The 27,791-nt window shown below is 39.1% G+C and overlaps 2 protein-coding genes across 2 annotated transcripts; one reads left to right on the forward strand and one right to left on the reverse strand.

Annotated features, from left to right (window-relative positions):
• The first annotated feature begins 1,108 nt into the window (after positions 1 to 1,108).
• ECHDC2 (enoyl-CoA hydratase domain containing 2) lies at positions 1,109 to 6,552 on the forward strand. The gene is made up of 9 exons (XM_029959640.1): positions 1,109 to 1,268; positions 1,875 to 1,962; positions 2,484 to 2,570; positions 3,610 to 3,702; positions 4,333 to 4,389; positions 4,770 to 4,957; positions 5,386 to 5,436; positions 5,760 to 5,807; positions 6,284 to 6,552. The coding sequence occupies exons 1-9, from the start codon at positions 1,218 to 1,220 to the stop codon at positions 6,359 to 6,361; spliced, it is 741 nt and encodes a 246-aa protein (XP_029815500.1). The 5' UTR covers positions 1,109 to 1,217; the 3' UTR covers positions 6,362 to 6,552.
• A 1,674-nt stretch (positions 6,553 to 8,226) lies between these two features.
• Positions 8,227 to 27,785, reverse strand: LOC103758895 (protein zyg-11 homolog B). Its single transcript, XM_018072206.2, has 15 exons — positions 27,501 to 27,785; positions 26,020 to 26,141; positions 22,662 to 22,827; positions 19,522 to 20,276; positions 16,836 to 16,976; positions 15,450 to 15,626; positions 15,226 to 15,290; positions 14,518 to 14,617; positions 14,386 to 14,436; positions 13,591 to 13,752; positions 13,437 to 13,484; positions 12,618 to 12,815; positions 12,472 to 12,524; positions 11,758 to 11,855; positions 8,227 to 9,460 (listed from the first exon to the last, which is right to left on the reverse strand). The coding sequence occupies exons 2-15, from the start codon at positions 26,050 to 26,052 to the stop codon at positions 9,270 to 9,272; spliced, it is 2,238 nt and encodes a 745-aa protein (XP_017927695.1). The 5' UTR covers positions 26,053 to 26,141; positions 27,501 to 27,785; the 3' UTR covers positions 8,227 to 9,269.
• Positions 27,786 to 27,791: the final 6 nt, after the last annotated feature.

Below are 27,791 nucleotides of genomic sequence, written 5' to 3' on the forward strand. Positions count from 1 at the left end.
GAGGGCGCGGGTTGAAGCCAGGTCGTCCGTCGTATCTTAGCTTTCAGTTATGTCTTGATACTTGTTTCCGAGAACGCTCCTGCCAAATGAACGGCTAGGTGCATATTCTTAAGTCATGCGTGCAGGAGAGCTCAACACAGGAAGTTCTGGTTTGCATACCTTAGATTTTTCTGATATCAGCAATGTACAGCGCTAAAGGTAGCACAGGACCTGGGCATGTCCGTGCACATTTATGCATGAGAGCCAGTAAACAGTTTGAGTTTTGGTTCAGATTGCCAATGGATTTACTTTCTGTGTAACTATTGCAAGAGCTCCTAAACACCTCTTGGTAGTTTTGCTAGTTACATACCCGTGAACAGTTCCCACAGCTGTGTCTTTTGCTGGTGCTGCTGTCACCTGTGTCTGGTTCAGTAGCTGGCCCCTGGCACAGGCAAAGGAATACACACGTGCAAAGTACAGCTGTGCACCTACAGCAGCAGCAACAGCATCTTAGAACGTTCGTGCCTGGGAAGTGAGCAGAAGTCCAGCCAAGGAAACGGGATATTTTTTTCTTTCCAAGGCACGCAGAAGCCATTGGATAATAATTTACAAGTCACAAGTGCAAGGGAGAAGTAGATACATACTTTGGCCTTATTTTTCTGCCTGGACTTAGGAACTTTTAGTGGAGTCTTTTGCACTGATGAGCTTATTAAGTTTAAATATAATGGAGCTGCAATTTCCTAGCGGTTCTGGAACATGAACTGAGAGTGACCAGTCTGTGCTGTTCTCATGCCAACAGCAATCCCAAGAATTTTCTTCATTAAAGAAATATACTTTAACATAGTAAGACTGTACAATAAAAACTAAATTAAGTAACATTCAAAAGAGAAATCTAAGATGGATCATTTGGGTTTTGGTTTGTTGGGTTTTTTTCCCCCGTTTCTGCAGTGATTCTAAGACATATGTTCTTGGATGTTGTGTTGATTTTTCTAAGTCTTACAGTATTTACAGTGCTGCTGAATTTTACAGTTTTTCTGCATAACTGGGTTTTGTAGACATGGTGTGCCACCTCTACTTTTCAAATAACTGATTGGTTTAGAAAATACTTTACATGCATTTTCAGGGAAGAGAAGATGCAGCACATGCAGATATTGTTCCCAGTTGAATTACTGTGTCAGAGAACTAAATGAAGTATAACTGAAATTGTCTCCTATTACCAAGGTATTGCTGAAATCCTAATGAACCGACCCCACGCGAGAAATTCACTGGGAAAAGTATTTGTAAACGAAGTGAGTATGGGCCTGGCCTGTAAGTGTGTTTGGAATTGTGATCAATAACCAACTGCAGTAAGAACAGTTGTAGGAAATGTAAAACAAAATCTTATCCCTTGCTGAAGGTCAGTGGGAGATGGCACCAGGGCAAGGCAGGTTAGCCTGGAGAAAAAGGGATTGTGCAGTATCTCAGATGTGGACTGGACAGAGATACTGGAGTTATTGAAGTTAGCTAATTTAATTTAATTTAATTTAACTCAGATGCAAGTTAATGTCCTTACTTGTGTAATTACAACAAAAACATACTCATTGTCACACCTTAGCAGGTGATCTGTTCAAGGATAATACATCCTCGAGAAAGTCCAGCTCATGCCTTGACAGGAAGGGGAATGAGTTTAAGGTACAGCAAAGGTTCATCTCTGAGTGGAAGGAAAAAAGAGATGGGGAAACACATCATTCTGAGGCTGTCACGGAAAGATCCTGCTGGTTCCACTTACATGATTTCCAGAAATATCCTGGCACCTGCAGGGCAAAAAGGAAACCCTTGTATCATATATTATTAGGAGCTTGCTCTAATTTATGCCTGAAGCTTTTCCCCCCTTGTCTGCCCTCCCTCCCTCGTAGCTGTTCAGTGCCCTGGAGCAGCTCCGCTTCGATGAGAAGGTGCGTGTGGTGGTGTTCAAGAGCCAGGTGAAAGGTGTGTTTTGTGCAGGTGAGTAACAAAGGCTCTGCAAACTGTGCTCAAAAAACATGATGGCTCTTGGGACTGTGATCAGATCAAGCAGAAAATGTGTGCTAAAAGAAAAATAGGCAATTTTTTGTGTGGCAAATAACAACCACATTGTTCTCTCAGCTGTCTGTCTCTTGGCTTCCATGATGAAGATGTGTGTGACACAGTGAGCCACACAGGCTGCATGGTGCCACTATTTGTTTTCCATTTCTTCAAGCACAGGTGCTCTGGTATTGGAGTTCTTGTTTCCAGTTTTATGGATTGTCATCCTTACATACAGTGGTTGGTGTTCCTCTGTGGAATCTGTGGATAGGGCACAGAGGAGCACCCCCCATTGCTGCAGCCCAAGTGTCCACACTGACCTCCTCTGACCTTACTTAACCTCTACAGAATGCTGTAGTTCAAAACTTCTGAAATGAAATGGTCTGTCCTCTGAGAGGGACAGGAGGGAACACAGTTTGGATGTCTCTTCCTGGATTCTAACCTTTCTCTCCGTTATTTAGGAGCAGACTTAAAGGAACGTGCAAAGATGGATGATGCAGAAGTTGGACTGTTTGTTAGAAGGCTGAGAAATCTCATGGATGAAATAGGTAAAGGTTTATTTCAGTTGGAAAGGCTATCCTAGACTACCTGTAGTGAAACATGCTGTAGGAGAGGACAACCAGCAGGTTATCCATGTAGGAGTTGCTTCCCAAATGACTCCAGCTTATGCCTGAAACAAAAATCTGGTAAAATACTAACTCTCCTGCTGCCACTCCCAGGACAAGATGCATTTCAGTACTGCCTTACCCACAACAAGAGCAGTGCACACACATGGGTGTAATAAATAAAATACCTGCTATGGCAAAGCATTTATATCCAGTTCTGTGGAATCCTAGGGAGGCAGTGCTAGACAACGTGAGCTGTGCTGGTTGTCCCACTTCCAGTACATGCTCTGAAACTCTCATGATGTGGCAATGCCCTAACAACATGGATTTGAATCTCTGAATGGATTTGCTAAATGGATTTGTGGAATGTTTGGGTTTGTATCTACAACTCCTCCACTCCCTCTTCTTTTTTTCTTTTTTTTTTCTTTTTTTTTCTAAAAGGAATATGGACTCATGCAATTGATTTTCTTCCCCTATTTATGAATTATTCTGCTCTCACTAGAGAGAAAAAACAAAGTGAAAGCTGACTAAAATACCAATCAGAGTTGCAGTAATTAAAAACCCCACAGGAGCAGTCAGGGAGGGGTGGTTACAGCACAGAAGTAGCACACGTCTGAAGTTTGCATCCAGCTCCCAGAATATTTGGAAAGGTATCAAGCAGATAATCTCCAGATACATCACGTTGCTCAACTGTGAGGTAACAACAGTGTTTACCAAGTTCAGGAGCCTTGGCTGACAAAAACACCAGAAAAACTGATCCTCGTGACCGTGACTTGGGATGGCATCTTTGCTCTGACTGTTGAACTGCAGCAGCTGGACATTGATGTGATCAGTCTGCAGGGAGACAGTTCACCCTGTTTTGTGTTGCAGTAGAAAATGAGTTCTTGGGCAATTTTGGACTAAAAGCTTTAGAGTTTAAGGATTCAAATTCCAGAAGAGAACTTCTGGAACACAAGTGTGTAACCTGTGCTGTGTTCTGCAGCTGCCCTGCCTGTGCCCACGATCGCTGCCATCGATGGCTACGCGCTGGGAGGGGGACTAGAACTGGCCTTGGCCTGTGACCTTCGAGTGGCAGGTTGGTGTTGCTCCATGTAGGAATCGTCCTGCAATCAGTGACTATATTTTAAAGAGAACTTACATGCTTGAGAATGGACTGTTAATGGAATCCAGAAGCTTGAGAGGAACTTAAAACAGTTCAGGAAATGAGGAAGCATTTGTTCAGAAATTGTGACATTTAGTTACTACTGGAAAAGCAGTTTCCATGCTTAAAAAGTAAAGCCTATTTTTAGGTAAGATTAGTATTCCTTTAGAAAACTTTATTAGTAGAATTAAACAGTTATTGGAATGTAATTCTGGATCAGCACTCTGGCTAGATCTAACCTTCCCAATTTAAATCAGTTTGGACTGGAAGTTTTCCTTTTTCTGTTTCTGTGCTTCCATCCATTACATTTTATCTAGTATGGACACAAGATTCATTGTTCTAGATAAAACTGCTACATTGAGCTAAGCAGCCATACCACACATCCCCCATGGCACTTGAGATGGACATTGGTGAAACACTGTAGTACTCACTTTCTGGCTACTTGGAGAAATGGAGTTCCAGTTCAGTATTGCCAGTTTGTAGTTTTATCAATCAGTTCAGTATGGAAAACTTGTAGTTATACAAATCAAAAAGTAACTAACCCTGCATTTATTTTTTTAATAGCTTCATCAGCTAAAATGGGCCTTATTGAGACCACACGAGGACTTCTTCCTGGAGCAGGTGACCTGCACTCAATCTTCAGTCTCACTTTCTCAGCTGTACAGTAAATATTTTGCCATTGGAGCACTTTAAGCGTTTTGGAGGTAAATTAGAAGTAGCATCTTACAGTGATGCAGGAGATCTATGAATCAAGAGTTCTGTCCCAAACCCTGTCTCAGACTTGCTCTGAATTTAGGAAAGTCCCTTTATACCTTTTCTTGTTTATTGAAATACTCAAAAGGGATGCTGAAGCTTTTCAGATGCCTTTAAAAATGTTGACATAGTCAGCTAGTGGTTATACGATGCCTTTATTTTTTAAACCTCCTGGTTTTCTAAGGAGCCAGAATACTAGTGGGGCATTTCTCAGAAATGAGAAAAGGTGTTTTCACTGTTATCCTAAGGTGGAACCCAGCGCCTGCCCAGATGTGTTGGAATAGGTCTTGCAAAGGAACTCATTTTCACTGGCAGACAGATTGATGGACAACAGGCCTTCTCCATGGGCTTGGTAAATCACTCAGTGCCACAGAACAGCGAGGGAGATGCAGCTTACCAGAGAGCACTAGCTTTGGCTAAAGAAACCCTTCCCCAGGTAAGTGTGGTGTTCATGTGGGCAACGTAAAGACAGCAAACAACAACTGAAATTCCTTCCTGGGAAATACTGAAGTCTTGGTTCCTCACGTTTAAGTCTCTTAACTGTCCTTTCTGAATGCAATTTCTGTAGGAACAAGCATTAACATCCAGCTGATTAACCTACAGGACAGTTTTACCCCCAGCTGCAGTCATGCAGCCCTGCAGGACACATTGAAACCTTTCACCATGTACATATGTGAACTGCAGAAAACACTGATTTTTAAATTTTTTTAAAAATACTTACTAACTTGCTGCAAATTTTTGTAGACTAGAAGGTCATTTGGAGCTAGGACAATGATATAACAATTCCTCTATTATGAATGAATGTGGCTTTAATTATTTTAAATGTTTGTTGTAGTTTGGTTTCTGGTTTTTTTTTTAATAAAGGCTCCATTTGCTGTGAAAATGGGAAAACTGGCAATAAACAGAGGAATGGAGGTAATACATTTTTTTTTATAAATATTGAGGTGAATGAAGCAAACGAGCAGCTCTCACAAATTACTACAGTAAAAATGTTCAGAATAGATGAGTTATAATCCATGTTTAGACCAGGCATTTAAAGCCATTGCAGAGGTTTTAAAGATTTTCTTTAAAGATAAAATTAATAGGGCAGAATTTCTCTTCTAGTCACTAACACTGCAGTTCTAATGCAGGAGTGAAGGTCACTCTGTACTACAAGTCAATGTTTATCAATTTGAGAACTATGAAGAGCTTTGAGGGCTGTACTTCTGACAAATCTCACCCTTCCCTCTCATCCCCAGGTCGACATTGCATCAGGGATGGCTATTGAGGGGATGTGCTATGCCCAGGTAGGTCACCTTCAGAATTCACTCCTGAAAGGAACAACTGTATTTTAATTATAGGATGAGCTTTACAAGTGGTTTTGGTTTTGACAAATTAAAAATGATTCCTCCTGTGAGGAATCTTCTTTGTGCCAAGTTTTGAGAGCACGTACCTGTCTTAACTAATGGAACAATACAGTACATTATTTTATTACAATATAATGTGCCTCTCAGTGTATTTTAAGATGGTAAAGCATTAAGTTTAGGGAAAACTGTTTTCCCATATAGTTCTACGGTCTTTGTCTGAGATGCTTTGCTTGTGAGTTACTCTAGAACCCAGTCTCTATTTTCCTAATCGCAAAACGTGGAAGTTGGGACTTAAAGTATTGAAAGAAAAGCAACCTTAGTCTTACACCACTACTGCCAAATTAGCCAGGACTTAAAACCACATCTACTTGTCAATGGAAAACATACCATTTGCTCTGCTTTTCTTTTTAATACAGAATATTCCCACAAGAGACCGTCAGGAAGGGATGGCTGCCTTCAGGGAGAAACGACCACCGCGCTTTATCGGCAAATAACACTTTCTAGCTTCCCCTTGATTTTTAGAAAGTAAAGTAGGACTGAAGAGTACCCACTGATTTCTTGGGGATAATTTTTATGACACCATTCTGTGCACTTAACCCCTTGCCTTGGACTGCATTTCTGAATACTCCACTGGATCATTTTTCTGTACGAATCTTCCAATAAAGATTTAACTTTGTACACCTGATCCTTAAGGCACGTACATCTTGAGCCAGTGTTGCTCTCACACATTTGTCAAGTAAGGAATATGGAGAAGCTTTGGCTCACCATAAAGAAATTAAAAAAAAAAAAAAAAAGGCAGAAAACATGCTGCACCTAAACACTGTTAGGAAAAACAAACACTGAAGAGAAAGACAACTTAGAAAGTGCTTACTTCCCTAGACCTGAGAGTTCAAGCAAAAGTAAATTAGGAAGCAAATGTGGTTTTAGTAAACACTTTATAGGTTACCAAAATATACTTACTAAGTATGGCTTACCACATTGGAACTGGCTGTCACTTCATGCTATGACTGTCTCAAAGCAAACCACAGTTTCACTTGTGCCAGAAGTTACCCAAACAATTCTGTGGGTGAGGTCACCTTAACAAATTACACACCTGCAAGTTTTCTATGTAAAGATCTGAAAAGATAAAGCAGAGTCAGGATCTTCAGCCTTCACAAAAGATGCTAGAGGTGAGATACAAGAGTTTAAAAGTTGCTTCCAGAATTATTGTACCCTGGCAGAAACTCCTGAAGCTGCACAGGGGTGTGAAGAGACCTTTCTGTAAGTGGCACATACAAGTAAATTTAGTGGATTTATACCTTGTAGTAATTTATATTTTTCAGCTTGAAAGAATTCTGCTCACAGTTTGCCTGAAGTGTGTGGGAGCAAAAGAAAAAGGGTATGAAAAATCATTCAGAATCTCTCTGCTTGCTGGTTGCAGAACTTCATGAAGTGACATGTCTTCCACAGCTGTGGCCTGATGCCATTATCACCTGCATTTTGTGCTGCAGGGAGTAGTACTTTTTTTTCTGCACAGTTTTAGTTAAGATGCTTTTCAGCAAGTTCTCCTATTATTAGGAAAAAACAGTACTGTAAGGAGAGTTGTCATCTTTATTTTAAAATCTTATAGCAATTGATTTATATTTATTCTATTAACACCAATTTTGACAAGTTTTGTGTTCCACTTCATGTAATGGAAACTCTATACAAGTCCCATAGCAGACATCTCAGAAGGGTGGGGGGTAAAAGCTTGTAGGCTGTTTTTAATTTTTAAACCACCTTCATAATTCAAAGCTACAGCCAGTTGAATTTCTGTCTGAATTGAGAAAACTGTACATAGCCAGATACACACATGAAATTATAGCCAAATTATACTTTTGTACAAAAAACAATGAGAAAACACTGGTTAAATTACTGGATGAGCACCTTTTGAAGTTGCTGAAATACACAATGTTATTGAAGATTAGAGGTGATATTTTTATTTGAAGGATGGGAGCTGGGAGAAGGAAGGAGTTAAAAATAGTAAAATATGGTCATCATGAAGGAGCCATCCCTGCTCATGAGCTACCAAACCTAAGTTTTCTTTTTAAACTCAGTTCCCAAGTATTTACAGAAGTATCTCTGAATATCAATCAGTGGCCATGGAAATACAGAGACTAAGCAGATAAACAAAAACAATACCTGAAATTAAATTGAATTTGAATGGACATGCAGTTTGCTTCCATCACTTGCATTGTATCAGGCATCTGTATGCTGTGCAATAGGTTTCATTGGACACATCATTTGTAACCCATAGGTAACCAAGAAAGGAACAAGTTGTTACAATTAGCATCTTCATGTAAAATTTCACACTCCACAAAACAATGCCATTGACACAGGGTTTACATAGAACACTGGGTGTATTTTACACTCACTGCCATGACTTGGAAATATAGTTCACTGCACAATACTGACTGAATATTTACAGAAAACGAGAGCAATCATTAGTCTCTTATAAATAAGGTGACCAAATATCCTGGGCCTCTGATGAGTACATGCAATCCCCTTCATGATGAAGTCAAGTCAGTATTTTGCTCTAATGAGCCTTCTCCTTTCCCTATTCCCAAGTATTCTAAAAACAAAAGGTATCACACACAACTAAAAGTAGTCACACAACAACAAAACTCCCTTCTTGTTATAAAGTTTAAAATCTCAAACTTAGTTCATCCTTTTAGTACTGTTTCATTTTAGTCCTGTTTCTACTGCTTTACTTGAGTGGGTTTCCCCTTTCCCTGAACATGATGTGGTCCCCACCTTGCTAAGAGCAGGGAGGACTCTGGAGAAGTGAACTGCAAAAAGGCATTGTTCCAGCAGTAAGGAAAACAAAAGAACATGGCTTGCAGGCAAAAGGAAAAGGAAGCTGAAGACCTCATTTGTGTCTAGAAGGGTTATGAGACAATGGACATTTTGGTCGCCTTAGTTACAAGTCTCACTGTAACCTGCATGCACGGGACTTGTGGTTTAGTCTGTAGGAGTGTTGGATCTCACAACCACACACAGTTCTATTCAAACACCAAACTGGTGAACAGTGTTATGAAGAGCAATCACAGGGATGGAATAACTTTTTCTCCCAGGAGTCACAAAACAGGATATTCCTTCAAGTCTTGTTTTCAGATGTGCATATTGATCTGTACAAGTCCCATCTCCTGGTAGGCAGCACTAACCCCACCTTATGACCAGCTCAAGCCTGACCCTTGACAAGTCACACACGTGGTTGCCATCAAAGCTGACGTTCAGCAAAGGTTTCCACACATGGTTTTGGGTACCACAGTTACTGGCAAATCACTTTAATGGTGACCAATATATTACAAATTACTCCAACTACACACACATCAGAAGGGATTATTACAGAGACAATACTTTACACTCCTCTACCTGCAGCTTTCAGTTTGGTTTGCTCTGTTGCTGTTTCCTACACGGTGGGGGTCTCCCGTGACGCATAATGTGTTTTTCTAAACTGTCCAGGATGGCAATGGCAATCCTTTGGACATGGGGATCAGTCTGGACGTTTTCCTTGATGTTGTACAAATGCTGTAAACCACCTTCTTCAATTAACATGCTGCAGTATCTGGCAGCTGTAACGAGATTATAGAAAGGGAATTAAAAACAGAATTATCTAGGGTAAAGGTAGCAGATACTGTAAACACCGATTCAAATCCATTTTTGTCTCCAGGCAACATTTAGGACACTCCCTAAAGTGTCCACAGAAGTGCACTGGTACTTAAGCAAGTGACAACACAACAAGAGTTACTTGGACAGGACTCAGATTGTAATGAGGTCTGTTACCAAACCTGTCTCAACTGACTGGAAAGTGCCCTGTAATGTGCACAGGATTCTCTCTTTCCCCCATCTCCTCTGCAGGCATTTTAAGTGCACACACAGAGACTATAAAAAATGGGAATAAGAAGTAGTGTAGTGTCTATGAGTATCCAGGTAAAAGTAGTACCTTTGCCAAAAAACTCAGTACAGAACAGTTACCAAAAAATGGTGTCAGATATACCACACCATTTGTACAGGCTTGTGGAATGAATACTAACTAGTTCCTTCAAATACACTTTGCCAAATAGTATTGATGGTGGCCTTTAACTAGCAACAAGTTGCTACAAATGCCTTTCCAGGGTTTCTTCCATTTTCACTGTTGATTTCAAAAAGTTGAAATTGCACCTCCAGCAGCTCTGGTGTCACTGAGAGCAGGGAAGAACTATAAAAAGAGCTGCGTGGTGAATGTAATGTGCAGGCTCCAGGGGTTGTTATGGAAAGGTCAGGATGACTGTAATGCAATCCACAGGCCTCAGCCAGGCCCAACTTCCCCATTCATCTCCGTGATGCAACACCAGAGTTAAGTGCTGACGTTCAGCATTTCACTGGGGATCACATTTACTGCAGTGTTACTAATATTTTAGTGAAGTTAGCTCATTGAGGGGAATATGATATAGGCAAACAGCAAAAGGAGAAAAAATAAACAAGAAAAAATTAAAAAAACCCCATTAATTCCAGATTACTTCCCAGCCTCATCTCTAAGAGCGGGTCAAAATAAAATGCATCTCCTCTCCAGGAGAAAAAGCCTCCTTGGAGCCAAGCACCAACAGCTGAAGATTTTCCCCCAAAATAAATCTACATATTTCAGAATTAAACACATTTTCCCTCAGAGTAGGTTATTACATTTGCTACCAAACATTTGGCTTCTCTGCAACTTTGTGCAGAAGCTTCTGGCATCAACTACCATCAGAACTAAACTTCAGGAACTGCCTTGATCTCAAATCAGGAGTATGCCAATACAAACCCCTGTGGCATGTTGAAAGCTCAGAGGTTAGGGCAGCACAAAAGAAATGCTACAAATAAATAGAACAAATAGGACAGTACCAAGTTAACAGGACTAAAGGACAGAGAGAAATGACAGGGTCTTAATCAAAATCTGTTATCCAGAGTCTGACCAGTAAAACAGCTCTGTCAGAACAGTCCTACTTCAACATGAAGAGCCCTCTCAGATTTCTGGGCAGCACCCTGGAAACAGTAGCTCATTATATTTATGAGCTCTATAAAGAGCAGCAAACAGTATTCTGTGTGCAGTTATATATTTTGCCATCTTATTGGTTGGTCCTGAATAGATGCCTTATCACTGCAGAAATAGTGATTTATGCGACAGCGATAAACAAGCCCAGATATATTGCTGTCAAGAAGATTTAAAACTGGCACAGAAAACACTTTTAATACTTTAGAGGAAAGCTGCTTTATATACACACATTCATGTCAAAAATTCAAATCAAAAAACCAACCAAAAAACCCAGTATTAAAAGCCAGGAACGTTTGTCCACTCTTACATTTAGATATGGTTGGGAGATTTATTTCCTTTCCCAACACTTTCATCAAATACTCTCAAATCATTTTACAAACTAGACACTGGTGTTCCCATTTTGTAGATGGGAAGGAAGGATTAAGGAAGTGACCTTTCTGTCCCAGCAAGTTACTGCAAAAGGCGATTAGGGCAGGATTACCCAGCATTTCTGCTCCCACAGTGAGACATTGACACCTGCTATGGTCACTGTTCTTAACTTAAAAGAAATCTGTTGCCCATTACTAATAGTTACATTTCTGAATAAAAACACCTGTGCAAGCAAAAAATGTAGTTCATCTTAATACATCCACATTTTGGAATTAATATTAGGCACCTAACAGTAAAATTCTAGTAAATAAAAAGGATGTAAGGAACTTTTACTACTTTCTTTTTCTGCCCCATTTAGTCAAGGTCCAAATATATCTTCTCTAGAGGATTAGGAGTGAATATCTGAGGAATTCTTATTTTTTCCCACTTCATGCTAGTGAATATGTTAAGAAAGAAGAATTTGAAGGGTAATATGATCTCAATACATACGATTTTTGCTGCAGACGTGCTGCATGGCCCACACTGCCCATAACTGGACACCAGGTGTCATGAAACAGCCAAGTAGTGGAAAAAACGGATTGAAAGACCTGTTAAAACAAAGAGGAGAGAAACAGCTACTTGCTTTGCTATTAGATATCATTACTTCAGAGGTGACATGTTGTCTGCTCATTCAGCTATAGGTTAACTGGGAGAGACACTGATCAAGACACTGGCCTGCTGCATCTAAAACTCTAGTTGAAGGCAGTTATTAACAAAAATCAGATATAGTGGATATGTTATGTGTTTACCATAAGATCTGGATGCCTCCTGCTCCTTAAAAATAGGACTAAAAGCAGTGGAAAATGTAAGTATTAGATCTCCAGCAATTATCTAATTGTGCTTTTTGGCCTTAAGTTTCTTACCTAGGACAGACAGCGCTGATCTGGTGTGAGCCAAGATAACCTTACTAGTTAATCTTTGTGTCTAAGTTTTTTAGGCCTGCAGCTGAATACCTTTAACAGAAAAGCAGCATATTTTTATTTTACAGGAGTCCTTAACCTTCTTTGGTCACAAAGGGAAAATTAGCCCACTGCATATTTTTAGCCAATAGGTGTTTTTCCACTGGATGAAACCATGTCTGACTGGCAGCTCACTCTGCTTTGGGAACAAGTTTTAAATCTAGTTGAGTTTATTTTCCAAACTCTAGATCAAGACAGTAGTTACCTGTAAGCCACCATCTCACATTCTGGGGTTGGCCAATTCAAAATGGCAGAATGCTGCAAAACACAGAACCGAGAACACTGACTGTTAAATACAAACATTGAAAAAAATCTAAGAGAGTATGACAAAATTCACCATCATTTCTGTACCAGCTGCTCAAGGAGAGACGTCCTCTGGCTGCGACTCAACGTCCAGGCCTGCTCTCCCCGAGATATCAAGTGAGCAATAATCCCTGCTGCAAAGTAGCTGACTTCCACCTCCACACTGTGCAACAATTTACTGATGTGGTCTATAAAGTCCTTCCACATCAATTCAGAATGGAGTTCTTTAACTTCAGCTATGTTGTTCTGGAAGGGGGGGGAAACAAAAAAAAAAAAGAATATCAACATAAAGAATATAGTGTGAGGAGATAAACATAAACTTCAGCTACATTGTGACTGTAAACATATATAAACACCTGGATGAGATCTTCATACATCCAGGTGACCACTGCATGCCAAAATAGTACTTTTGCTGTTGAAAATTTTTCCAGCCTAATGCAGGAATACGTCTTAAAACAAACAGGTTTTCTCATAAAATAATTTTAGGCCATTAACATGCAGATTACACTAAATTAAAGGCTGATTTTAACATTCTAAAAAACAATTTCAGGAAACTTCAGCAGTGCACAATTTTGAATTCCACTGACTATCAATCTGCTTTTTGCATTTGGACTCACATGAAGCCTCGCTCATTGTACTTTCTTATAAGCTCCTTTTATTTACTGTAAACATCAAATTTCAATAAAACTTTTGAAGAATGCATAAAACAGTCCAAAAATGTGTCAGTTGTGAATAATACACACTATAAAAAATAAAGAAGAACATAAAAATATAAGGGAATTTTTCAGATTAACATAGGGTTAAAAAAAACGCTTTCAAAATTAATATTTAGAAGTATGTATTTCAGATTTTTCTTTTTCATCTCACCAGAAGTCCAAGAACTTTCTGTTGGATGGATGATTCAGATGGAAAAGACTGTAGAAAAAAGAGACAAACAACAGGTAACCATTTATGTTATTATTGAAATCACATCAATTAGAACCCTGTGTTGACAATCCACCACCACCACTGCACTCCTCACCTCTAAGACTCTCATGAAAAGTTCTAGCCCTTGATTTTCAATAAAGTGCCGACATGTTGTTGGAGATTCATCAGTGAGGTTCCAAAGTGCACTCAGTGTGAACTTGAGGGTGGTATCTACAAGATTCTGATTTGTTTTCTGTTTAACTATTTGTAGAAGTTGCTGGAAAAATAGAAATCAAAAAATCCCGGTTATGACTGCGTATTGAAATACATACTGGCTCCTCTGCTTCTGCTGCACCAACCAGGGTAATGCACAGCTGGCATTTACATGCAGAGTAAAGATCTACGTGTTTAGGGGTAAACTATACAAAATAAAACAGCTATTAAATTTTCCCCTCTGCACATGTTTGCCTTCTAAAGGAATTCCCTTGTTTTCACAGTAATTACATGTGTAGCACCACTATGGACGACACAAAGCCACCCACGGAACTCTGCACCCCACACAAACATTGACTGCACGAAGCATTTGCTTCAAATATTCTCTCCCTGAGCATATTTCACCTGACACAATGGATTTCAAATCAAGAGAAGTCTTGCTATTACACTTTGTATTAATTGTGTCAAGTTTTTCCACATTAGTTCCTTTTCATCTGTGCTAATACATCTCCTTGCCACTGGCTCTGCTATCACCTCTAACAAAATCTCTAGGCTTTTCCCTTCTAAAGAACTTTCACAAGAACACAAGTTAGAACTCTAAGAACAGATTATCTCCTTATGTTTACTTTGTATCTCAGGAATACTGGTAGCAGGAATAGCTGGAGAGGATGGGATGTCAGGGAAGTATCTGACTTACCCTAACAATGAAGAGTTCTGCGCCAAGTTGAGCTGTTTGCTCTGTTGAAAGCTGTAAACAAACAAAACCATATCAACAATTTTTTAGACTCTAGAAATACTATCCTATCATCTCAAAGCTTAAATTTCATACCTTTGCAGCAAGAATGGAAATTATGGCTACAGCCATCCTTTGCATGTTTTGATCTTCATGATTACACAGCCACTGCATAACAAGTTTGGCTGCTTCAAACCTGGAAGTTAAAAATAGAATTAATTTTCAGAAGTCTTAGTAAAAGAAAGATGTGCATAGACAACAGAAACTGGAAGAAGTATGCCCCATATCAAAAAAAGTAGAAATACAGTCAAATTGCAGGTATTCCATGAGCCTCTGCCAGCTTTGAGCTGTTTGCTTAGCCTCTCTTATTTCTAATTATATATTAAAGTATAGAGGAATTGCTTCCAAAGAAGGAGGAAAAATTTGGCACAATCTTCTGAAACATCAGGTCAACACACTTGAAAGTATCTGGACAAAATATTTAAGTAGAAAAATGACTGCAAAAAGTAATCCCACAGAAATGCCCAGAAAAATCCTGACTTCTGTTACATGCCATCAGTGACAGACCCATCCAGCTGAAGTAAAAAATACCTGTATACCAAAGGATTTTTTCAGACCTATATTCAGTGGTATACGTTTGGGTCCACAGGCCTAAAATAACATAGGCCAGGTAAATTCAGCACAAGGGAATGATTTAAGCTGACCAAAACTGAGACTAGAAACAAAGCTTCTGAAGGAACAGACAAAGAAAAATATTCTGCAATCCTACATTTAACATAATTTTAACCAACACATAAAACTTGCCTGTTAAATGGAACATCCTGAAGGATTCTGTCACTGCATAGAGAAAGAAGGCAATTCTTTTGCAGCTGAGAAATGAAACAGAATTCCTTCATCAGAAACATACATAATTTCAGAATATTTTCTTACTATGAATCATTAAACACATTTCCATGAGGTCATGAGCCTTTTGTTAAGATCCACGAGACAGAGAATCCTACAGGAAACAAAGGAATTTTGTCTTTTACCTGCTGATGGTTTGGGAAGTGCTCCATGGCTTTCAGGAGCAAGTGAGTGACGTCGGCCAGAAGGCGCACGGGCATTCCCGCTGCCAAGTCCTGCTTGGTCAGGTTAAACACACACGCACTGGCTGCCAACTGCACGGGCAAGTTCAGGGGGTGATTCCTCATCCCAATCACCACCAGCTGAAATACAAGAGTTTTGCCCACCTTAGTGACTTACATATTTGCACACAGATCCCAAGAACAACCTGCTGCTGCTTGAGGCCACAGCACTGACTCCCAGCACCCAATTTTTGCCTCCCTGTCACTTCAGTGAGAAATCCATCTGGTGGGATTTAAATTCTCAGGAAGAACATTTCCTTCTGTTCAGTGATTCAAAGCTGACAACTTCTAGTGCTCCAAGTCCTTTTGCACAGCTTGCAGCAAGCTCTCAAAAGAGAGGCTGCATGGAATGGAAAAAATTCCTAGAAAGATCCAGGGTTTGCTTTACACCCTGGGCTGAAATCACCAAACCCTTTCAGAGGTGAATGAGGTAGGACAGAATGTCTGCAGTGCAATGGTAACAATGTGGTGGCTTGTTTGGTGATGAGCAATTTCAAATCACATCCTCAGCTGCTAGGTCAGAACAGATTACTTGCAACTCCTTCCTGAATTGTTTTTGGCTAGGTATGTTGACTGTGATCCCACCTAGGAATACTTTTCTTGTTGATTATTTATTGACAAAGTCTTTCTGATATTGAGGCCAGCAAGTTCAAGGCCACCTGTTCAACACCAAAGAGGACAGGAAAAACAAAAATCATGTGTCCTACTGATACCTCTTTTTACTACAGCAAAAATTAACCATTTCTGGTGTTCCAGACATGGAAAGCCAATGCCTAGAATGGATTTCTAAGGAAGTTTCTAGGCTCCAAAATAGAGCCCAATATAGAACACCAATGATATTTACTCACTTGCTGTCATACTGGAAGGTGACTTTAGAGAAAACTGTCACTTATTATTACTTATTATTACTGTTTGTGAGCATCAGCAGAAGGCACAGTTCTGTCTGGTGAATGAGACAAGACAGACCTTTGATTTGATCCAATTATGTTCTACTGAAAGAATTCAGCATATAAAGAAAACTTCATATCATATTAAAAGTTATGTGAAAAAATTAATTTAGATACTATACATTAGTCTAGATCCACTTTACCTAACATAAAATGCCACAGGGTGTCTTCTACATCACCACTGTTTAAAGAGTTCTTTAATTTTTATCTAACATTACAATTTTAATCTCAACAAACACAACCAAAAATGTAAAAGCCTATAAAATAATTTATACCAAGATTCTGGGGGTGAGCTCAGTTTAAGAAACAATGCAGGACAATCATCAAAACTATATTATTTTACCTTTAAAATTTCAGGCTTTGTTTTTTCCATGACGTGTGTCAGGCTGAATAAATGAAAAAGCGCTTCTCTCACAAAGAAGGCCCGTTCACTGTAACGCTTCAGTGCTTCAGAAATCTGAGTTTCATTTGCTTCTCCTGACACCTGTGAGCACAGAAATAATCTTTAGTTCAAGATGCCATCATTTTACTTTAAAAACTTTTGTTGGCAAGAAGTGCAAAGCTGCAGTTTCAAAGGCAATGATATTTTGGATTGCTTTAACTTTGGATAATCCAGAACTATACAATCTGCAAACTTTCTCCATAAAGAAGTCACGTTGTAAGCCAAAATTAGGCCTCAGTCATGTCTTTAAGCAGAACTGTATGAAACCATTAAGTAAAAGTAGCACTTCACACCTACCAAAAGCTGTGTATGATGCCCCAAATGCCTACAAGCACTGTTTGTAACTGAATGCTCTGTCACTGCAGCTGATAAACTGATGGTGTTTTAGCTGTCATTTTTTCGCCCTGGTTCTAGTTCCAGCAAAAATAAAAAAAAAAAAAATCCATTCTTTATCTGCATCAAGTTTCTTATAAACTGTATCTGTAGCAAAGGCTTTCCAGCACCATATTAGAGAACTAACTCATGCTCCCTGCAAAAGAAGTAATTCTTAAAACCAGACTTGAAATACATGTGAAAACCAAACAACAAACTAAGTTGGGCAAAGACTGCATTAGAAGCTGAGCTGTTGACTAACATGAGCTTTAAGTTCAGAATATTAAATCAGCAACTGGCTGCAACTTTTTTCACTGCCCAGTCTGCTATATTCTCTATTTAACTATATTTTATCTATTTATAACTGTAAGTTGTATAACTGTGGATGGTTTGTTCCTCAGTCCTACTATTTAATGAATCTTTGCTGCAATCACTGTTTTTTAAAATTCCTAGGGCAGCATGCAGAACTTGTTTTCCTTAACGCATCACACATAGGAAAGCAAATGTTCATAGATTAAAGTGTCACATTCTGTACATCCTGTATTGAATAGAGACATATTTTTTTAAACTTGTGGGATCAGAAATATATTACAGCCTAGAGAGAATTGAAAACATCTTGGATTTTGTTTTATATTTTCTGCTGATTAGAACAGGGCAATCATATTTACTGACATGTTCTGCAGCCAATTATACCCTACATGAAGTATTTCCATTTGGCTTCATGTTCTTAACTATAATATCTGCCTGGTGTTCATAATCAAATTTCACTGGACTGCTGTAAAGGCAGTAACATTTTACCTCTGCTGTTTCCATGAGTACTGTGTCCTGTTTATTCTTTAACAGCATCTAGACTAAGCAGTTGAATATTTCAGTAGAGTTACTAATGAATTTAGGTCACCAAAAAAAAAAAAAAAGGAAAAAAGGAAATAAAAACAATCACAGCCTACAGTCTCTTCTTGACAACTATGTCTTAAAAAAAGAAAAATAAAATGCAAACTGCTTTTTGTTAACTACACTGCCACAAGTCCATTGGGATTTTCACATTACTAGAACCTTCTCCTTTCCTGTGTTTTCACAGCACAGAAAATTCTCTGAAGCATGTATTTTAAACAGGAGGAATACACTGAATTATTTTATAACAAACATGAGGTATAACTTCCTGATGCTGTACATCATCACACCAAAGGGGAACCTGCTTTCTCTGACCAGCCATTTCAACATTCATACACTTTGCTCTCACTGTGACAACTAAGTACTCAAGTGACCCGACCAGTAACAAATTTCAAAAGTTTCAGGGGAAAAAAAAATTAAATTGCGTAGCTGTTGTTCCACTTGCCTATAACAAGAGCATTGTGAATTTTAAAACTGAAGTGCAAAACACAGCTCCCACAGGAGACAGACTAAACTATGGACACATGCACTCTTCCTCATTTTCTCTGCAGTTTCCATCCTCATGGCACAGCAGCAAACAAAACTCAGAGTTAAAGATGATATACCACTGACTTGCCTAAAACATCTCTTTCTTTCTTCATTAATTCTGACCCCTTCATAGTAGGGACAGGACAGGCTCATTCTCCAATAAGTGCATCCATATTCTACAGAACAGGGAATGATGTCTTGTTGCCTGGCACTAAAAGATAAATAAATGCACTTCAGCAAACACTGTCTCACCCTAAGGGACTAAGGAATTTAGGATTTGTTCAAGAAGAGGAAGTTGTTCATCCTAAGTAATTGCTTCTTACATGTTCATCACCAAAAGACCTTTCAAGGTGGGTAGAAATATTGTAACAGGTCAGAATAGCCGAGTTATTCAGTTTTATTGTATCTGCTGTGTTAATCATGAACTGCTCAAAGCTTATGCAAATTGTACCTCCACCTCTTACACACTGAGTTATGAGAGACACTGTGTTGGAATTCAGAGAATATTATTCCACTAAATGACTTCAGACTAGACAAAGTTCAGCTCTCTTAGGTATGTTAAATCAGGATCAGAAAAGAAAACAAGTACTTCTTACAATAATAGTATCACGCAAATTTAGCAGTTTGTGTCAGAATTAAGTAGGAATTTGACATAAAGTCAGTAATTACAATTAACAGTTAAAAAAGTGAACCTACAGTCTCCTCCTGAAACACCCACATACATTTGTTACACATGATTAGTTCTATTTTTCCCGTACATCACAATTTTTCAGTGAAATTAATTCCCCCACTTAACCTTTAGGTTCCCTTCTCCTGTCAGGAACTCCGAGTAGCCGGCGTCGGTGGCAAGCAGTCCCACAAACTGCATGGTGGGTCTCTGCTGGATGAACGCTTCCACAGCTTTGTCTGTCACGTGTTTTCTGCCAGAAATGTCCAATGACACAAGGTTAGGCAGGATATCCTTCTGTTCCAGCAAACGGAGGGCTATGTCCGACGTGAACTGTTTGTCATCGGAGATATCGAGGTGGTTCAGGTATTTCAGTTCTCTAATAACGTCCAGGATCTGGGTCGTGGTCATTTTCAAGCATTTCAGGTGGTGCATGGTCAAAGACTTGAGCCGGTCCTTGCAGGTGAGGAGTGCTGTGATGTCAGTGACGGAGGTGTTGGATATATCCAGGCTTTCCAGCCTCGGGAGCGACGCGACATCTGCCAAGTCCTCGTTGTAGAAGAGCACGTTGGTGATGCTCAAGGCGCGCAGCCCGGAGAGCTGGCTGAAACACCTCTCGTACGGGTCTTCCAGGGAAAGAGTCAGTGAGTTCAGCACAAGGCATTGCAGGTTCTGCTGGATCCATTTGTTGCTGCCCAGTCCACTTATAATGTCTGTGATTGTTATGTCTGCGTTCACCCCCGTGGCATCCAGTTCCACCAGCTTGTGATGGCAGAACGCTTTCCGGAAGGCCACGGCCGAGATTTTGGCTTTCCGGATACAAGCCCGTTTCAAACGCATCTGGTTCCCTCGGAAGATCCCCACAGTGCCATCATTCAGAAGCCCTGTTGGAAAACAGCATCAGTGTTTGGCTCCAGTGTTACAGAACACCACTGTTGTTTTAAGAAGCCAAAGGGTTAGCAAAGAAAATTAGTTACAAGGGAGTTTATCTTGGATCATTACGCTACTGATCCCAAAAATCTTGTATTTGAGATTCCATTTTTAAGATTATGACCTCACTTTTGGAAAATTCCAGGTTTAAGAATAGGATAGATATATGAAGGAGTAGTATGTACACATCACCTGTTTGGTTTAGAACATGGAACACGCAATAAATAAAACATGGATATGATTCAAAAACAATCCCACTGCTGCCTGCATCTTTTGGATTTTCTCCTTGAACTTGTTAGAAGTTGTGCTAAAAACAGAATTTCAAAATTTCTGAGTATAATTCTTCCCTGGCCATAGGTCTATTAACCTCAAGATTTCACCACCTATCAATGACCTGATCTCACCTTGCTTTAACTGAATAATTTAGCATTTGACTGAATTCATAAGTAGGATCAATACACTAAATTAAGCTAATCAAGTTCTATACATCCCTCAGGAAGAAGGTAGGAGTGTTGCTCAGAAACGAGCTGAATGTGAGAAAGAAACCTAAAAAGTGATTCAAAGAGGAGAAAGAGGAGGGCAAGGAAAGGGTGAGAAGGAGACAAAGACAGAGATGTAAAAAGGAAGATGCAACAATCCTTTTTTGAAATTATTATCTTTTTACTCTGTAGAAAGGAGAATGCTTAAGGAGCCTTTTCTTGCAACATGCAGACAACATCCTAACTGAAACAATACATTGAGTTCCCTGCATGGAACTACCCAAAATGCACTGAATATACCATGGTATCTTATCAACAGCAGGTTTACTGCTTTATAAAAAGCCACTAGAAGAGTACAGTTGCACAACCCTGCACACAAAAGGAGTAGGAAGAACATGTCCTTCTGGTTTCACTCTACAGGGTTATACATGTCAGCACTCCTGGTCTTTAACCTCCTATCTTCACACATATTTAACACAGAAAGCAAAATAAAAATGCATTATATATGAAAAATAACATCATTGCCACTACAGTCTGGATTTAAGTCATGAGCTAGTAATTGCCTCTGTGAAAAGTCAAATTAATGTTAAGATTTGCAGACCTTTCTAAAGAGTAAACTGTTTGGGCATTTCTGACGTAGTAGTCAGGGCATTCCTCTTTTTTGCAAAAACATGGGGTGAAATAACAGGTACCAAGCAGAAAAAGTAAAAGCAATAAATACAATAATAGTTTGGTTCAAGCATCACCAAATTACTTCTCCATTTTTGCTCATATTTTCATCTAAGGATTGATGCTCTCTCACTGGTCCTCCTCAGCCTTGACCTGTTTACCCTGCCATGCACATTGTTCCATCCTGCCCTCTGTGTGTTTGTGACATTTTGGTATCTGGAACTGTCTTCCTCACTGGTAATAAGTTTCTGGTAATTCGGTTTTCTTGAATCTGATTTCTTGGGACTACTCTAAAGAATTACTTATCAGAAAGCAAAGTATATTAAAGATTAATTTTTTTTTGAGCTTGTCTTTTGTTAGGACCATTCCTTCTGTTGTTTCTGACCAGAACACCAGTGTATGCACAGTAAGACCCAATCAAATCTGCATCTATAGGGTAGGGCACTTGATGTGTGTACAGGAATTTTTGTAGTGTCATGTCTCATCTTTTACCAAAAGTCTCCAGGATCTCCAGGAATGGGTCCTCCTGCCTCTTCTCTAGTGTAATCTACACATTCAATTTTTCATAGTAAGAAGTTTTATTGGCACAGATTTTCCTTTACCATGCCTAAAGTAAGTGAACAAGGGCAGCTCTCTCCTCAGAGGTGTGCTGACAGGGAACATGACAGGCCAGTACACCACGTGTTAGAACACCACAAGGTGCTTATACCACTCTTGACACTGTCTGCTTTTGAGCAAACAATTCCACTTCAATAAAAGTGACCAAAGAGATGAGAAACTATTTTTAAAAATCACAAGGTTATTTTCTAGTTTAATTGTAAGGGCACACAGCAAAGAAAATTGCATTGCTCTGTGAGAGATACTGGAATATTTGAGTGTTGCGAGAAGTAGTAGAATCAAATATTTGGGTTTTTTCTGAAGTGACTAAAGAAGATTAAAGAATGTTCAATTAAAGGAACATTAAAATCATAAAGGCAAGACAAAGGACCTATTTAGAACTATCTACACGGCAACGCAGAATTCTGCTGAAACTGTGGAAAACCAAAAAATAACAAAAATTCTCTATTAAGAGATTAATGAACACAGTTTAAACAGCTGCAACAGCAGATTCTACTAGAAAGTACACCAGAACTGCAGTGTCACATTCCAGTAGAATATTTTCACTGCTGCCCCACAAATAACTGTTTTTACCATGAAATGCCATCGTCTGCAGCAGTCGATCAGCCACTTCTTGAGGAAACATCCCTGGCTCCTGCAAGCACAGTGTCCCATCTTGCCTTTCTGTGCAGAACTTCTCGAGGTTGGCAGTCAGGAAATTCAAACAGATATCAAGTAAAGAATAAGGAGAAGCTTCCTCCTGGCATACACAAAACACAATGAAACAAAGGAGATTTAGTCAAATCATTCTGTCTTGTCTATGAATCTCCCATTACTCTACAATGTTCTTTTTTGTGTCTGGTAAATATTACAAAAGGAGATGTGTCCCATAGAGCCAGGCAAAGGCAGGTCACACAATAAACAACTGGCCCAACTGCTGGGAGCCTCCTTCTCCAGTCACCCCAGAACCACATCCAGTCAGGTCTGCTGGGCTTGAACCCCGCCTGTGTTCCCACAGGAAGAAAAGTAATTGCTGAAAAATAATTCTAATTTATTAAGTCTACTGGAAATTTATCATTCGAGACAGACTAAAAGAAGATTTTAAAATCAAATTTTACTCCTGGATTTAAGTTATTTCTTTTAATCTTTCATTTAAGTCAACCCATATTAGAAGTCTACTACCAACCTACATTAGAAATGCAGACAAATTTCATATATTGCAGATAAATTTCCTATATAAAAGAGCCATTTTTCATACTGAAAAAGGCAGCTAGAGCTTCAGATCAAAAAAGGAAACTCAAAAAGAACTGGTTTAATTCCAAATTTTGCACAGCAATGAAGTAATATCTATTACAGTAGTTCTGTTCCTCCTTTTTACACTGTGCCTGGAAATCACCTCTAGCAAAACCCTGGGTAGAAAGGACAAGGCAGAATATAAACCTGACCTTCTCCTTCAGAGTTTGAGGTTGTACACTGATACATGAAAGTCTCAAAAGGTTTTTCTATTCCATGTCTAATAATAACCCACTGTTTTCAGGCACACAGATTAATCAACATAAAGAGTGACTTGCAGCACTGTGAATCATCCCCAGCACCACACAAAAGGAGGCCGAGTGACTGGTACATACTCCCCCAGACAATATTGAAAATAACAGCATCAACCGGTGCCAGATCTCATCTGCAGCAAAAATTGGAGCTTCCCTTTTATACTGAAAGTTCTGGATAATGTCACCTTTCTTTCCCAGCTCATTTAACTTCTCTTGCTTCATTTGCTTAATATGCTCATCACAGAAGTACAGAAATATATAAAAGGTTACCTAGAAGAAATATAAATAAGTTTACAGAGATAAGTCTTCCAAGATAAGGTGCACATATTTGAAGACTGGGAGGTACCACATTAGAGCAAAGATGGAATGGAACTTATCCTTAATGAATCATTTATTGACAACAATGAGAGACTGCAATTTAATAGCTCCTGAAGACTTAAGTACAGGCTTGGGAACTAATTATTCAAATGTAAGCTCTTTCTGCAGCTTTTGACATTCAACTTCCAACTCCTTTGTCTCAATTTTGCTAGGTATTTAAATTTTTTTAAGCTTAATTATTACATTTTTTTGTTACAGAAACAGGAGTTCCTTTGTGATGCAGCTTGCTCACATTACCAGAAAACAGCACTTCTGGCTGCCTCCAATCCTAAGTTGGTAAGGAAAGGAAGGACAAAATTTGGAACTGTGAATGCCTTCTGTTTCTTTGTAATGTGCAACAACACCTGAGATACTTCTAAAGAGAAAAAAAGCCAACTGGTTATTAAAAGTACATTTTTAAAGGAAATGGGAAAATTTTCTTTGTAACTTGAAATCAATACACACACCCAGGATTGGTATGACAGCTGACGATTCAACCCAAAATCAGAATCCTTACTCAGAGGCACACAAAAATCATTCCCACTAAAGCAAAGACATCCTCGTCTCCCATCAGCTCTTGTATTTCTACTGGGATGCTCAGATGTGACAAAGCCAGAATCCTGGCTCTCCTCATTCCTTCTGGCACCATTCCACCGTTTCTGCCAGAAAAGCTGAAACACTTTTATCTATCAGTGAGCAAACTCCAAAGAGAATTTTTAGCCCTGCAGATAGGCCACTAGCAGATGACTCAGAAAACTATTTTTTTTTCAACCAGTACCTCTAAGTGGCCAATCTGTCACTTAAAAATAATGTTTAGATTTTTATATAATCACTTCAGAAGTTCATCCAGGGCATCTCCAGACAATAAAGGAACAAACCCCAGAAGGAGGGATCAATTACCCTTGCAAACAACATAGTACCATTTTTATTAACTCCACTTGTCCCAGTTGTAGGAGTCATTTGGAATGTTTCTTCAAATTGCTGCCCAAAGGTTGAAGAAACAGCCCCAACAAACGCTCCTGAGGTAACCTGGGCAGAGGTACAATGTTTTTATCTGTATCTAATAAAGTACTTTGACAAGCACCATAAAAACAATTTCCTAGACTGTTTGCTACTGCAATTGCAGCTTGAACTCAGCCTGTAAACATTTTATGTGAGCTGGTGGCTCGGCTTCTCTTTACCTAAAGAGAATATTGCCCAGTTAAAGTTGTATTTAGGCTCTCAGAAGGTCAGAATTTAAGTGGTTCCTTCCTTTAGCTGTGCTTTTTAATGTCAGCTTGAAAACAAACCTGCCATTTGTTTTCAGCTCACTTCACATTCTGGTTCTAATACTCTAATGAGAGACCATAAACGTGTGTCAACCATAGCATAGCATCTAAATTTAATATTTTTTTAAATTTAATAAAGAATCCAGCGGTATTTGAGTAGAACTTTCATTATGCTATTTTATTTTTTCATAGCCCTCTTAATTTTCTGATACTTTCATTAAAACTCACAGCTTCTTTCATCCTATGATATTAATTAAGTAGGCAGGAAACAAATATAAAATTAAATTCCACAAAACACAAAATTATGCAAGCCTGGGTGCCTTCATTAGCTAAAACATACATTGTAGGAGTAATGTGACACATCTAAATCCAGCTAGCTTATGGAATAGCACAAAAAGGAGAACAACTGCATTTAAATGGGCTTTTTAAGGCTTATTAGAATTATTAAAAAAAAAACCCAAAAAACATTTTAAGTGCTTAATATAACCAAGACAAACCAAAAGTGTCCAGGAGGACAGTAAACTGCCTGGCTACTGGCCTTTGACAGTAATCCAATCCTGGGGAACTGAAATGCAAAACCCACTTCAACGTGATGTTACCAGCTCAGCTTTGAGCTCACACCAGGGCAGCTGGAAAGGTTCTCACAAAGAACATTATCCTCCAACACTTTCTCCTCAAAACCCCTTGAATGGACTTTAAATACCACTAAAATATATTCAACATATATTTCAAAATGCAGTTAAAGAGGAAAAAAGAGCTTGAGGGGACATATTAGAGTACCTGGAATAAGTTAGAGAATCTTAAGCCCAACATTATGCCTAGATTAACTGGCTGAGTGTGTCAAAACAAAATCCTGTTCCTTTGGGGAAGCACCACCAAGCAAGCACCTGCTTATACAGTACCTAAAAAAAATAAGAAACAGGTTTAACTGATGTTTTCTGTCAGTAATTACAATCTAACTTTTCAAAAAAAGTAAATTCCACTGTTGTGTGGGCCTTTTTCACTGTATGTGTTGTGATCCTTCCGACTCCAGCCTGAAAGATCCAGTTCCTAATGGCTCTGTGTGCCAGACTCATTACAAACCAAAGGGGTTTTTCTTTTCATAAGTAGTTTTTTGGTTTGGTTGGTTCTTTTTCCCCCTCAGCAAACCAGCATCTAACACTGGAAGAGAAACAGCAATTGCAGCTCTGGCAGTACCATGTTTATGATGTGCTCCCTGATTTTTATACCCAACTCAGTATGGCAAACCTCAAACGTGTAAGGTCTCTGTTATGTTTGTGGCAGTTCCTTCTCTCAAAATATTAGCAGGGAAATAAGAGATAATTTAGAGCCTGAGCCTTTGGTGTGGGATGTATCATGTTTCTCTTTTCCACCTCTCCACAGTCCCAAAATTTTACTAACTTTCTTAAAATGAGCATTCTTAAAATGATTAAGAAATAGCAACTCAGGCAACAGCCATCAAAGTTCTTCTGAGTGCTAATAAAGGAAAGGCAGTGAAAAACAAACAGCTCCATGATTTATGTTACTAAGAAAGCTTTATGATTATCCTATTTAAATTGAATTAAATGAAATAAAACAGATGCAGGCAATTTGTTAACCAGACTCAAGGAAGGATTATGCTCAAAACTAACAAATTTAACATAAACAATTCTGGCACAAGAAGTGCAACTGAAGTTGCTAGCGATACAAAGTCAGCAGAGATCACGAGAGGTCTAAAATTAAATACTGCCACATCAGAACGACATAATAAGGCCATGTATTTCAAGATTAGTATGAAGAACTTCAAATACAAGTTCAGTTAGAAATGACTGGAGAGAAGAACCTGAGTGGTTTGCTGAAGCACAAGAAAACAACATGAAGCAGCCAAAGAAGGTGTCAGAAGAAGCATCAAAAAAAATAGGGAAGGATTAGATCATTTTCAAGAGACTTGAGTATCTCACGGGGCTATCTGGGTTAAGCGATACCTGAATCATTCGAGTTTAAACATAACAGCTCCTAGAATGCTCTGGGGGGAAAAAAGCATGTTGGGAATAGGAAATAAACCCAGCTTTCCTTAGCCTAGCAGATCAAAAGGTGAGAGATACGAATGCTGCCTATAAATACACCACAGTGAATACAAACTACAAGAGGGGAAAAGTCATTAAGGAGAAGCACAGTGCCAGCACAGCAACAAAGGTGCATTAAAACAGTCAGTACATAGTTAAACAATTAAGTTCTGCCCTAGTTCACTGATTAGAACAGCAGGCACAAAAAGTACCTACTTTAAAAATAACGATAAATAAATTTATTAGGGGATTGCCTGAAATTAGGCTTTTAACGACAAAGGATGAGACCAGATCGCCCAGGAAGGTCCTGCTAGTCCTTTAGAAGTAAATATGCACACTCATGTCTGGAGCAGAGAAGCAATTCGAACAGCTCCCATATGTTCTGCTCCGGCCTGTCTGGAGCAGGGAAAGGCTGTTCCTTTGGCAGCTCCGAGCTGGAAGAGCCCAGCAAGGCCCACGCTTCCTCCTGTCAGGACAAAGCAATTCCCGAGGTGCTGTCGGAGGGCT

The sequence above is a fragment of the Manacus vitellinus genome, unplaced genomic scaffold (genome assembly GCF_001715985.3).
Source record: "Manacus vitellinus isolate BGI_N305 unplaced genomic scaffold, ASM171598v3 scaffold_21_pilon, whole genome shotgun sequence".
In the NCBI taxonomy this organism is placed as follows: domain Eukaryota; kingdom Metazoa; phylum Chordata; class Aves; order Passeriformes; family Pipridae; genus Manacus; species Manacus vitellinus.

Bases quoted from the DNA above. Each gene is read 5' to 3' on its own strand.
- ECHDC2 (XM_029959640.1), top strand. From the start codon at position 1,218: ATGAACCGACCCCACGCGAGAAATTCACTGGGAAAAGTATTTGTAAAC. The intron at 5,437-5,759 runs GTAATACATTTT...TCTCATCCCCAG, and splicing joins CAATAAACAGAGGAATGGAG to GTCGACATTGCATCAGGGAT. The intron at 5,808-6,283 runs GTAGGTCACCTT...TTTTTAATACAG, and splicing joins AGGGGATGTGCTATGCCCAG to AATATTCCCACAAGAGACCG.
- LOC103758895 (XM_018072206.2), bottom strand. From the start codon at position 26,052: ATGTTGGGCTTAAGATTCTCTAACTTATTCCAG. The intron at 22,828-26,019 runs GTACTCTAATAT...TGTGTATGCCAG, and splicing joins GATTCTCTAACTTATTCCAG to GAGGAAGCTTCTCCTTATTC. The intron at 14,618-15,225 runs GCAAGTTTTATG...TTTAACTTCCAG, and splicing joins CAGGATGTTCCATTTAACAG to GTTTGAAGCAGCCAAACTTG.